Source organism: Euleptes europaea, chromosome 12, assembly GCF_029931775.1.
Source record: "Euleptes europaea isolate rEulEur1 chromosome 12, rEulEur1.hap1, whole genome shotgun sequence".
NCBI classification, from domain to species: domain Eukaryota; kingdom Metazoa; phylum Chordata; class Lepidosauria; order Squamata; family Sphaerodactylidae; genus Euleptes; species Euleptes europaea.
Genome location: NC_079323.1, coordinates 18,110,463 through 18,123,877, shown reverse-complemented (window position 1 = coordinate 18,123,877; position 13,415 = coordinate 18,110,463). Strand labels below are relative to the sequence as shown.

Sequence of the window (13,415 nt, the reverse complement as noted above, 5' to 3'; positions counted from 1 at the left end):
GGGTTTGGATAGCTTGTCTTTCATTGTTTTTAATGGTGTCATCAGCTCTCTTCTATTCTTGAAGGTAGAATTTCTGCAGTGTCATCTGATTTTCGATTTGTCTTCCTTAGCCTTGCTCATAGTAAGTCAATCATGCAGAAGTGAAGATGCTTGGGAGGGGCTGTGGTTCAGTGGAAGAGCATCTGCTTGGCATGCAGAAGGTCCCAGGTTCAATCCCTGGCATCTCCAGTTAAAAAAGACCAGACAGTAGGTGATGTGAAAGACCTCAGCCTCAGACCTTGGAGAGCAGCTGCCAGTTTGAGTAGACAATACTGACCTTAATGGACTGATGGTCTGATTAAGTAGAAGGCAGCTTCACATGTGTTCATGTGTGTTGGACAGTGGAGTTCTCTTGAAATTTGACAATGTTAAATTGTGGAACTCCCTGCCCCAGGATGTGGTGATGGCTGCCACCTTGGAAAGCTTTAAGAGGGGAGATGATGTTTTCATGGAGGAGAGGAATGTTCATGGTTACTTGTTAAAAAGGATACTGGTCATGATGCATACCTATTCTCTCCAGGATCAGATGAGCATGCCTATTATATTAGGTGCATTGGAACACAGGCAGGAGAATGCTTGTTTGTGGGCTTCCTAGAGGCACCTGGTGGGCCACTGTGTGAACAGACTGCTGGACTTGATGGGCCTTGGTCTGATCTAGCATGGCTTTTCTTATGATCTTAATAAACATTTAATTGTAAATGATGGCTGGTTAACCACAAATATGAAGTTGTTATATGCAGATTTCAGATTCTCAAGTGACATTAAAAAAGGAATTCTTACTTTGGCAATAAAATCTTTGAAGGTATGGGTCCAGAGAACCCTAACTCTAAAGGAACGGAATCAGTTGGGTAGCAGCAGACCTGAAAATATGACTGAATGAAGCAAAGGAGCTGTCCAGTACTGATTTATACCCTATCAGAAAATATTCTTGTTAGTCTTTAAGGTGCTACTGGACTCTTGCCCTTTTCTACTACTGTGGGGCTGTAGTCAGCCTAACCCCCCCCCCTTCCGGCAGAGTTGCCAACCTCCAGGTATTAGCTGGAGATCTCCCGCTATTCCAACCGATCTCCAGCCCATCGTGATCAGTCCAGCTGGAGAAAAGGGCCACTTTGGCCATTGGGTTGTATGACATTGGAGTCCCTCCCCTCCCCAAACCTCATATCCTACCAGAAAATATTCTTGTTAGTCTTTAAGGTGCTACTTAACTCTTGCCTTTTTCTACTACTGCAGACAGACTAACAAGAATATTTTTGAAGAAGTGAGCTGTGGCTCACGAAAGCTCATACCCTACCAGAAAATATTCTTGTTAGTCTTTAAGGTGCTGCTGGACTCTTGCCCTTTTCTACTACTGCAGACAGACTAACATGGCTACCCACTGTGAATTATCTTCCTGGAAGGCACCACATTTAGCAGTACAGAATGGAAATCCATCAACCTTGTGAAGAAGACAGATGGATTCACATTCTAGCTGTATCTGAAGAAGTGAGCTGTGGCTCACGAAAGCTCAGACCCTACCAGAAAATATTCTTGTTAGTCTTTAAGGTGCTACTGGACTCTTGCCCTTTTCTACTACTGTGGGGCTGTAGTCAGCCTAACCTCCCCCCAGGGTTGCCAACCTCCAGGTATTAGCTGGAGATCTCCCACTATTCCAACTGATCTCCAGCCCATCGTGATCAGTCCAGCTGGAGAAAAGGGCCACTTTGGCCATTGGGTTGTATGACATTGGAGTCCCTCCCCTCCCCAAACCCTGCCCTGCTCAGGCTCCGCCCCCAACATCTCCCACCAGTGTCGAAGAGGGACCAGGCAACCCTACCCCCCCCCACACACATACACAGACTGCAAGAGTCCAGTAGCACCTTAAAGACTAACAAGAATAGTTTCTGGTAGGGTATGAGCTTTCGGGCTCACGAAAGCTCATACCCTACCAGAAAATATTCTTGTTAGTCTTTAAGGTGCTACTTGACTCTTGCCTTTTTCTACTACTGCAGACAGTATGGGCTTTCTTCGAAGGCTGGGTATGAGCTTTCTTCGAAGTGAGCTGTGGCTCACGAAAGCTCACACCCTACCAGAAAACATTCTTGTTAGTCTTTAAGGTGCTACTTGCCTTTTTCTACTACTGCAGACAGACTAACAAGAGTATTTTCTGGTAGGGTATGAGCTTTTGTGGCTCACAAAAGGTGCTACTGGACTCTTTAACGTGCTGCTGGACTCTTGCCCTTTCCTACTACTGCAGACAGACACGGCGACCCGCTGTGAATTATCTTCATGGAAGGCACCACATTTAGCAGTACAGAATGGAAATCCATCAACCTTGTGAAGAAGACAGATGGATTCCCATTCTAGCTGTATCTGAAGAAGGGAGCTGTGGCTCACGAAAGCTCAGACCCTACCAGAAAACATGCTTGTTAGTCTTTAGGTGCTGCTGGACTCTGGCCCTTTTCTACTACTGGTATCTGAAGAAGGGAGCTGTGGCTCACGAAAGCTCACACCCTACCAGAAAACATGCTTGTTAGTCTTTAGGTGCTGCTGGACTCTGGCCCTTTTCTACTACTGGTATCTGAAGAAGGGAGCTGTGGCTCACGAAAGCTCACACCCTACCAGAAAACATGCTTGTTAGTCTTTAGGTGCTGCTGGACTCTGGCCCTTTTCTACTACTGGTATCTGAAGAAGTGAGCTGTGGCTCACGAAAGCTCACACCCTACCAGAAAACATGCTTGTTAGTCTTTAGGTGCTGCTGGACTCTGGCCCTTTTCTACTACTGGTATCTGAAGAAGGGAGCTGTGGCTCACGAAAGCTCACACCCTACCAGAAAACATGCTTGTTAGTCTTTAGGTGCTGCTGGACTCTGGCCCTTTTCTACTACTGGTATCTGAAGAAGGGAGCTGTGGCTCACGAAAGCTCACACCCTACCAGAAAACATGCTTGTTAGTCTTTAGGTGCTGCTGGACTCTGGCCCTTTTCTACTACTGGTATCTGAAGAAGTGAGCCGTGGCTCCCCAAAGCTCAGACCCTACCAGAAAACATGCTTGTTAGTCTTTAAGGTGCTGCTGGGCTCTGGCCCCTTTTGTACCGCTGTGGCACGCGTGACCCAAGGCGGGGGGTGGGTGGGTGGGAGGGACGGGAGCCCCAGCCCCCCCCTTCCCGCGGAGGAGGACCCCTCGGCGGCGCGGCCAGCCTTCCCCGCAGCAGACGCGTGACGGCGGCGGCGGCGAGGGGCGGAGGCGGCGGCGGCGGCGGCGGCGGCGGGGGGAGAGCCGGGGCTCCGGAGGCGTCGCCTTGCAAGCGGGGCGGGCGGCGCGTGTGGCTGGCAGGGCGGGCAGGCAGGGCGGGCGGGCAGGGCGAGCGCGGCTCCCCGGCGATGCCCTGTCCTCCGCCGCGTGTGCAGCAGCCTCCGCACCCGCATCCTCCGCAGCCTCGGCAGCATCATGTCCCGGCGCAAGATCTCCTCGGACTCCTTCAGCTCGCTGGGCTCGGACTACGTGGAGACCAGCCCGGAGGAGGAGGGCGAGTGCCCCGTGGCGCGCCTCTGCTGGAACGGCAGCCGCAGCCCCCCGGCCCGCCCCGCCGCCAGCCCCGCCGCCGCCCCGCCGCCCCCCCGGCCCGCCGCCGCGCCCCCCGCCGGCTCCAGGAGGCGCCGCCGGAGGGTCAACCTGGACTCCCTGGGGGAGAGCATCAGCCGGCTCACCGCCCCCACGGTAAGGGCTCGCCGGGGGAGGGGGGTGCGGGCGGCCCGGCGGGGGGGGGAGGGGGGGAGACACGCGTCTGCGGCGCTCACACGTGACGCGGGGCGGGCGGGCCGCGCTCTGCCTCCGCGGCGGGGTCGCCGGCGTCCGGGCGGGTCGCTCTGCCGTCGCCTGCCGGCTGGCTGGCTGGCTCGCTCCGGGGGAGGGGGCTGTAGTCTCCTACTGTGGGGCTGTAGTCAGCCTAACCTCCCCCCCAGGGTTGCCAACCTCCAGGTATTAGCTGGAGATCTCCCCGCGGACGGTCGGGGCTTTCAGACGCCTGACCCCGGTGGCGCGTCGGCTTTGGAGTCGCGCATCCCCCCCTCCCCGCCCCCCAGTTACTTTGCGCCCCCCCCCCCGCGTCCGCTCGGCTGGATCCCGGATCGACCCCCCCCCCCAAAAAAAAATCCCTTTCCTGATCCCCCGATCTTGGCACTGCACGTTCCTGTGGTCGGAGCGGTTTCCTGGGTCCCGATTCCTAACCAGGACCCTGCCTGACAGCCTCTGCCTCCCTCGCCAGCAGTGCCCAGAAACGTTGGGAAAGCCCCGCCGTCGGGGATTCGTGTACAGCTGGCTTTGTTGTGACAAAGATTGGGGCTGGGGAAGGCTTGGTGCCCAGATCCACCCGACCATCTGAAGACAGTTCAGCGCTGGAGGCAGAAAAGCCAGGTTTCCCTCCTCCGGACACGAGACGGGGCGCCTTCCACCTCGAAGTTGTCCACAAGTCCCACTGAAAGTGTAGGGCATGCCTTTCCCGGCGCAGCATTCTTATTCCACTGGGATTCGGGCAGGGACACCTGTGCCCCACCGATCCGATCTGTCCATTTCACATTGTACTACCCTCAGGGGCACCTCGAATCTATGACCGCCTTACCTTCTGTTGTAGTAAAACTCTTGCCTGATTCAAAATGCCATGTTCTGGGTTAGGTCTTCATCGATCCCTGAGATCTTCTTCCCTCCACCACCTTATGCTCTCCCCGAGCGAGCGTCTGTTCTCCTCGCTCAGATCTCAGTGGGGCATACTTTTGCCATGCTCTTAATATGTCGTGCTTTCTCTCTGTATCTCCTTTCGTATTTCCCCATAACTTTCCCTCACTGAGTTCCCCAGAATTTTTCCGCTCCCCCAAACCTGCTACCATAATACTGTTCTTTGTCTCCCATCTGCTTGGACCACCATTTCCCATGAGAGTTCTTCACACTGTTCCTCTCCCAAAATCATTGAGTTCTTCCCACATGATCATTCCTTTCCCGTGACCTGTTATTCTTGGTTAAGATGCTTCCTTCCATCCACGGCTGGTGTCATCTTTGCTGGTGTTCCAATGTTGTCAGAACCGAGCATGGAAACAGCAGTTGTGGACAGCTGTTAATGTGACTTGACTCTTCCCATCAATCGGGCTTGGAACCATTTTTCTGGGCCTCCTGCCTGGTCGCATGCAAATGTCTATAAATGAACCCTGATGGCTTTAAAACAAGGAAAAGTCACTTTGTGGAGGGAGCAAATCAGAGCAGAGATGTGGGGTGGAGGAGGAAGGGTGTTTTAACCCTTTGGCCTCCCGCACCTTCTCCATCCCACCTTTGTACCCCAAGTGCTTTAACCCCCCCCCCCCGTGGGATTAGAAGGGAGTATGAAATCCTGTGAGGGGGAGGTATAGCGGCTGGGAGGGGAGAGGGTTAAGCACCACTTTCCCCACCCCATTTGTTGGTTTAGAATTGGCCCATTTTGAAATGGCTGGTTGGGTTGCTTGCGTTTGTGTGTAATGCATAGTTGGACCCTTGGCGCATTCTTTGGTGCTCTTTGCACTACAGGGATGTTCCCTGGCTACTTGGGGAGATTGTCTTCCCTGCTGTTTATTGCCATGGGGCTGTTGAGCTGGCTGCTCTTCTTGCCAGCAATTTTTCTCTGGGTCCTTTTACCCCACATCCAAATGAACTATTCTTGTCCTGAGAGTCATAGGTCTCAGCCAGGAGGTCTCTAATAAGATCTTCAGGTGTCTTTTGATTTTCCCCAAAGGGTTGCTTGTCTCCCTCCCCCCCACTCTTTGGGATACTGACTTCTATCCAAAAAAACAGCACTAGAGGAAGTAGAGTAAGCCCCCTGGCCCCAGTCCAAATTGGGAGTCACGCAGTTGCATTTAAAGAAGATTTAAGACGACTCAAGATCTGATCAGGGATCTCCAGCACCTTTTCTACTTGATCTCTTAGTTCAAGGAAAGATCTGATCAGTTGTCCCCTGTTTACGTGTCTGCAGTTTTTCAGGGTGAGGAGAAAGCATATGCTTTAGTGCCTCCAAAAAACTGGGGTGTTTCCTAGTCAGGGGTATAGGGAGGCGGTTATGATTGAAGGCTACCAACCAGATCCATCACTGCAATGGGTAGGGGGTGTGGGGTGAGAGGGCTGGTGTATTGCAAGGGCCTGAAAGGGTATGGGACCCTTCCAATTGCACTCCCTTTGGGATCCCTGTCTAGTGAAGATCAGGGCCACCAGAGATGGAGGAAGGGGAGGGTTGTGGCTCAGTGGTAGAGCATCTGCTTGGCATGCAGAAGGTCTCAGGTTCAATCCCTGGCATCTCCAGTTAATGAGACTAGGCAAGTAGGTGATGGGAAAGACCTCTGTCTGAGACCCAGGAGAGCTGCTGCTGGTCTATGTAGACAATACTGACTTTGATGGACCAAGAGTCTGATTCAGTATAAGGCAGCTTCATGTGTTCATGTGAGGCAATTGTTGTCCATCCCATAATGACCCTTATTATTACTATTAATTTTCCTCCAGTTACACATGCTGGGTTGAATTTCTTGGTCACATGTGAGTGTGACTAAATGTTGGGAGAACGAGTTAGGATGTTGGGGAAAACTTCTGGGGGTAAAACCAGGAGTGGAGACACAAGCCGTTGAGAATGGGCTACAATCCCCTTCCCTCCCTGTTCCTCTCCTCTGTTTATTTTATTTATTTCAAACTCTTCTGCCACAGCTCCCACTCCCCAGGAACCCAAACACATTTAGAAATGACAACGATTGACTCTATTAAAAATAATTGTCAACATCCCAAATGGAAAAAAAAATTGCGAAGTCGTCTCCTGAAAATGCGTTAAGTCGGCTCCTTTTGACCCATTCAGAATGCAGTTCCCTGGAACAGGCACCGCTGCAGAAAAATCTTGGGATTCTGCAGCGGCTGTTCTAACAGTCTTGCCAGAGGGGACATTTCTATGTGTGTAAATATATAAACTGAAATAATAGCTCCACATAAGACAATGATGCCCGGTTTACATATGACATGTCTGGCTGTGTCTGCAGCATCTCACTAGCAGTGAGCTTCCAAATCCTTGGTCAGTGCTAGGGCTGAACCAAATGGCCTGGCATCTCTCCAGAACAGTGAATTTCCACAATTCTGTTTTTGCCCCCCTAGCGATGACTGAGAGACAGAATCCAAAGTGAGGCTTTATAGACAGGAGCAGCCTTGATTCTCAGAAACTGGAGGTCACTACAGATCACAGGTTTAGCCGACACCCCGAGAATGTCCCTGAGTGCGCCCCATTATTCCCACAGACATGAATGGGTGCCATTCTTCCTCATCTGGGGAAGAGTAAACTGCTGTACTGGAGATACTAGCCCTGTTCACAAGTTAACAGTGAATCCATGTACAGCCAACCCTTGATTTGTCTTTATATGTCATTGAGGAATTCTCATGGGACCTTCAATCGTGCACAGCTGAACCTGCGATTGAAACCGCACTTTTATGCAGATGCTAGTCCTTGATGTGATTTGTAAAGTGAATGCACGTTGGCTCTCTCTTTGTTACAAACCGATGTGCATGCAAGGGTGTGCGTGGGTTCACTGTAACTTTTGAACAGGGCTACTGTTGTCATGAAAGCAATCAACATTCTACCTGGCTTGGTAGGAATCTTGGCTTGGTAGGAAACTTAACAGGGACATTAGGCAAACCACAGTGGTCCCTGTCATTTCGGGTGTTTGAGCATCGCAGATCTGGAGTTGTGAAGGGCTCTTACTTGAAATAGTAATGCTTAGCAAAGCTGACAATAAAGTCATTAGCTATCTTTTGCGGAAACTCGTGGACCTTCTTCTCCCTCCACTTTATTCATTTGGGGGGGAAGGTTTTTATGCCACTGTACAAAATTATTAAGGTGGAATCCTTTGAAGCCTGTGAACTGAGTAGTTCATTAAGCAGATTTTAAAAACCTCATCAGTCAACATGATTTGAGGTGCATTCAGCACCCGCCTCTGCTGTGTGCAAAAGTGGTTATATGTTTTCTCTCCTCCCCTGCGTAGAGTTCTCAAATAGCTGCATAGAAGGAAAGGGTTTTGTTCTTTTTCAGCCACAACAGATTTTGCTGTGAATGTTTAGTGCCTGTTTGAAATGCTTTTTCAGCCTCATGAAAGCACTTTTGACTCTTTATGCATGGCGGAATAGTTCGTTTTGAAGTTAATGGAACACTAAAATGCTTACATTTTAGTTTTAACCTTGGACTGAAGCTATTATGTCTGCTCGTACTCGCGACAGAAGCCAGGCTGAACAAGTTAGTCGTTTAGCCATTTTCCCCCCAATGTCAGGCAGGACTGCAGTAAATTAGATTATTTTTCATTCTCTCCCCCTTCTCCTCCTGTTCCACTGAGTTTGATGGCATTTTCATGACTATCCAAGTATGTGCTTTGGTCTGCAGAGTGGCAAGTGTAATCTCTGAGAAGTATGTTTAGACAAGAGTGAAAAAATCCCAGTGCTGGGTCACCTAGAAATCTAATGCTGTGAAAGTAGATTGGTCCCATGTAGCATGGACACCTGGAAAAAAAAAAAGATTGATGATCACTGAGCATGAAAAATCTATTTTTCTGGCCCTGCATTTGAAAGGGGCTAAAAATTCCTTGTACTTTATCCCCTCTAGAGCTGGTTTGTTCAATAGCTGGAGGCAGTCGGCGACATAAAACATGCTATAGGCTCGTTCAAGTGGTAACAGGTGGTGTGGCCTGTTCCACTTTTACTGGACTGTTACTTCAAAATGATAAGAAATTGCCAGGCAATCTGTTGCCCGTAGCCAACTTTCCAATTGTGTAATAGATCTCTTTGGCTGAGTACCAGTTTACCAAAGGCTCATCTTGGCTTTTGAGATTCTCTTGAACCATCATGGTTTGAGATGATTAGGCTAGATTTGCCGGTAGGTTTGACAGCTGAAGAGAATTACCAGCGTGTTAAATAGTTAAGCGCTATAGTTTCATTAACTAGTTTTGTCTTTTCCCCACCCCACTGCCAAGCTCTTTTCCCTGTAGACAAATTAATGAAATAAAATCAAAATTTGGGAAAGACATCCCAGATGACCTGTCTCCTATCATAATGAAACAGTTAAAACTATTTAATAAGATAATAGCATAATTTTAGTAGCGCTTGTGGCCTCAATGTATCTGATAAAGTTCAGTGTCATATTTTAAGATCCCTACGTATTATTTATTTGTTTGTTTGTTTATTTTTCTCTGAAAAAAAGCCGTGCTGAAAAGCCCTGGCTCTCGTCGAGGACAGCCACACACTCCTAGGTAGTCCCTGTAATTTCAGCTTTTCTCTTTCCACACTTCCTGTGTGTTAAGTTTATCTCAGTGAGAGGGCCAAAGATATCGCTGCAGATTATCAGTCCACGAAGGGGTATTTTTTGTTTCATTCTTAATGCCACGAAGTAGTCATAGATTAGTGGGGATGCTCCATCCGTTTGACCCTTCTGGTCTTGCTCCCAGCTGTTGCAAGATTATTTGTAAATTAACTTTTCGGGGCAAAAGGGACAGACTACTCTTGTGTCTATTGACAAGTTATTTCAACCATGATTGCCACAGCAGATCTCGACTGCTGAAAAGATGCTATATTGGTATCCGTAGCACCATCACTCAGTTTCTTGCCAGGAGAGAACATGATGCAGTTCTCCATTTATATATTAATTGGGATAGTGAAATTTATATTGTCCTTCAGAGAAGGCAAAGTGCTTTGTAGACATCATCTCAACAACCCTTTAAGGTAGGCTAGTATTTAGAAATGCATACGGCAGGCTGATGCTGACAGAGTTTCAAGACACATAGGCTGTTTCCCTAACCTGGATGGCCCAGGCTAGCCTGATCTCGTCAGATCTCAGAAGCTAAGCAGGGTCGGCCCTGGTTAGTATTTGGATAGGAGACCACCAAGGAATACCAGGGTTGCTGTGCAGAGGAAGGCACTGGCAAACCACCTCTGTTAGTCTCCTGCCCTGAAAACCCCAAAAGGGGTCGCCATAAGTCGGCTGCGACTTGAAGGCACTTTACACACACACACAGGCTGTTTCCACAAGGATGTTTGGCTGTGCCTTGGTTCCCTGATGCAGTGTGGTTTTGGGGAGAATCCACACGACCTCTTTATCCGACTTGTGTTTTCTCCTGCTTTGCCGCAGTCTTTACCCAAACCTGGTTTGGTATGATCTTTTTGGAAAAGATTGCAGTCAAAGTGGCTTTGAACCGGGATTTTGTTTTGAAGCTTTTAAAATTGTTTATTGGTAGCTAGGAAGTAGTAAATTGTTTCTGTAGGATATGTGAACATTGCGCTGCTATTACACTCTATCAATAACCAGGTTTTTTTTTTTTAAAAAAAAAGCCTGATAAAAGACCCCTGGTGTCATGGGGGAAATGACTACTAAAAGAGGAGGAAACAAGGGAATTGCAAAGAAAACTACTGTGTACATTTTCTGTTATCACTGCGAATGCCTCTGCAGCCCTACTGAGTTTTTTTTGGGGGGGGGAATTAGAAATGAGGACTTCCTCAGTTCTGTCTCTGGGCTTAGAAGGGCGATACTCTGTTTAGAATTATTGTTAGAGCTGAACCCGGTGTGACACTGCTCAATCCATGAGAGTCTTCTTGGGAGAGGGGGGAATTCAGATCAGGGTGTGCGTTTGGGGGTGGTTGAATTTTTTCCCCACCTGTGCCATTTTCCTAACCTCAGTTAGCCTCCCAGAGGTGCTACACCAGCATTGTAGTTGCTAGCGTATCGGGTTAGAGTCTGGGAGACTCCCCACCCTTCCATGGAAGCTTGCTGGGTGACCATGGGCCAGGCGTACTCTCAGTGTAACCTACCTCGCAGGTTTGTTGTTGGGTGGATAAAATCAAGAAGGAGAGAAAGTGGAAGAACCCCTTGGCTCCTTTGTGGAGAAAAGTGGGGTATACATGAAGTAAGTAAATAAATTTGCCTCGCAAGACAACAGGCACCAATCTAGCTGCTATTTACTATTTAAAAACCTTGTCTAGCTTTGACTGTTAGCAGCTCTGCTATATCTGTAGTTTGGAGATGAATTCTATTGATCTCAAGCCAAGTGTGTGAACTTTGCAGATTTAAGCTGTGCTCCTAACAAGCCATAACTAGCACGTCAGCTTAAATCAATGGAAATTCCTTGCCAATAAATGTGTTTAGGATCATGTGTAGAGTGGCTATGGATATTTGAAGTCAACAGGGTGATGGGGAATGAATCTGAATTGCACTTCTTGTTCCCATGCATGCTTCAGACAGTCTAGCATAAGTTCGCATGTCTCCCTGTGGTGTGGAGATGCTTCTGCAGAGTGCAGTGGGAGGTGTGTGGATTCAGCTTCAGGTGTTCAGAACAGTTATTAGGAGCAGCCATGTTACTTGCTTGCTTCAAACAGTATATGAACACATGAAGCTGCCTTATACTGAATCAGACCCTTGGTCCATCAAAGTCAATATTATCTATTCAGACTGGCAGTGGCTCTCCAGGGTCTCAGGCAGAGGTCTTTCACATCACCAGATTGCCTAGTCTCTTTAACTGGAGATGCCAGGGATTGAACCTAGGACCTTCTGCATGCCAAGCAGAAGCTCTTCCACTGAGCCACGGCACCTCCCAGCAAAACAACTTTGCATTTAATTAATCATTCATATAGTTATTCATGAGTTAATTCCAGGTCGTTAGTTATCTTAAAGATCATGTCACTCACCCCTTGCTTGGTGACTGTGCCATCAAGGGATAACTTGTAAATATCAACGATAATCAAATATTGCAGATGGTACATTCTTATCATTTCTCATACATAATGATTTCCAATGTTGCGGCCCATTCTCACATTATGCAGATGCAACCCAGGCTCTCCGACCATATGTACACTCACTAAGGAGCTGTGGTCAGTCATAGATAGGGTTGCCCACCTCCAGGTGGTGGCTGGAGATCTCCTGGTATTACAACTGATCTCCAGCCAATAGAGATCAGTTCACCAGGAGAAAAAGGCCGCTTTGGCAATTGGATCCTATGGCTTTGAAGTCCCTCCCCAAATCCCACCTCCTCAGGCTCTGCCCCCCAAACCTCCCACCAGTAGTGAAGAGGGACCTGGCAACCCTAGTCATAGATCCCTGCTGAGATTATTTATACTGTACGTGTATTGCTCGCATTTTCACTTTGCATTGTTAGGTGTACATATAAAACATTTTAGGTACGTACGCATCTGAAAAATACAATGGGCTGGATCCAGCTTAGATTTTCCATTAACGCTTCCATCAATGGAATTGAACTTTTCTCCCTCCCTTGACAGCGGACTGAGCTCCCTGAAATGGTCCCCTGTCATCCAAGATCAACATTTCAGGGAGAACCACAGGTTGCTGTAGGAAAGAGATGGCAGAAAAGTTTTGTTCCATTGATAAGATCCTTCTGTTAATGGGAACTGAACTTTGGATCCAGATCATAGTGTGGAAGCCTCACCTGCCAGTAATGGGTGGATCAGCCCTTAGCCTGCAACTGCAAATAGACTGGAAGAGCTGTGTTTATATGGCTTTAATATAGGGGATCAGAGCTTCAGAGTATGCTGCAGGGTATGTGGGCAGGGCTGACAGAAACCAGTGCAGCTAATCTCAAAAAGCAGTTGCCCAGAAATACTGCAAGTGTATATATAAAGAAATTAAGGGAATTTTACAAGTGGACTTTGAAATGAAAGCGAAACATATGCTCTTACGGATAATTCCAATGCAAGTACAGACCATACAAAAAGAACTCTTCCAAAATGCAGTAACAGCGGCGAGAATTGTATATGTGAGGCACTGGAAAGTCAAGGAGATACCAAAACTCTCAGATTGGATTACAAAAATGCAGGAATTTGCAACGATGGCAAGACTAACACATCTGCTTCAAAGAAAACCGACAGAAGAACATAAACAAAGATGACAACCATTTTATGATAGATATGTGTGAGAGGCTGAATGCTAAAGTCAGAAAGTTTGGAAGGTTAGAACTGTTACTTATATAGAAATGTATAACTATCACTATTATGAAAATACATAGCTCTTTTTTTTAGAAGACTATAGAGTCAAAGTTTAAAATAGGGTTGTCAATTTTAGTGAGACCAGCAAGAAAGAAAAAATAGTTTGTTATAGATTATTGAGGTGGAGAAAGAGGTGGGCTGCATGGCATATAGCAAAATGGTAATTTTCCTTATTATCCATTTTTCCCTACTTTCCTTTCTGTATCCCCCCAAAAATCAATACTTTTAAAGCAGTTGCCCAGGTTGACAGATCTGAGCTACAGCACTGGGGAAGAGCATGAGTTATCGCTTTCCCCCCCATGCTATTTCAATTACCAGAAATGGGCTTTTCGGCCTGTTTTAAGCCTCAGTATGGGGAAAATGCAGGCATGGGATGGATGC

The 13,415-nt window shown here is 47.8% G+C and overlaps 1 protein-coding gene across 1 annotated transcript in view; it reads left to right on the top strand.

Annotated features, from left to right (window-relative positions):
- The first annotated feature begins 3,464 nt into the window (after positions 1 to 3,464).
- Positions 3,465 to 13,415, top strand: part of GUCY1A2 (guanylate cyclase 1 soluble subunit alpha 2) — a 182,272-nt gene continuing 172,321 nt past the window's right edge. Inside the window, exon 1 of the mRNA XM_056858331.1 lies at positions 3,465 to 3,734. Within this exon, the coding sequence (XP_056714309.1) occupies positions 3,465 to 3,734 (270 nt within the window). The remainder of the gene's footprint in view (positions 3,735 to 13,415) is intronic.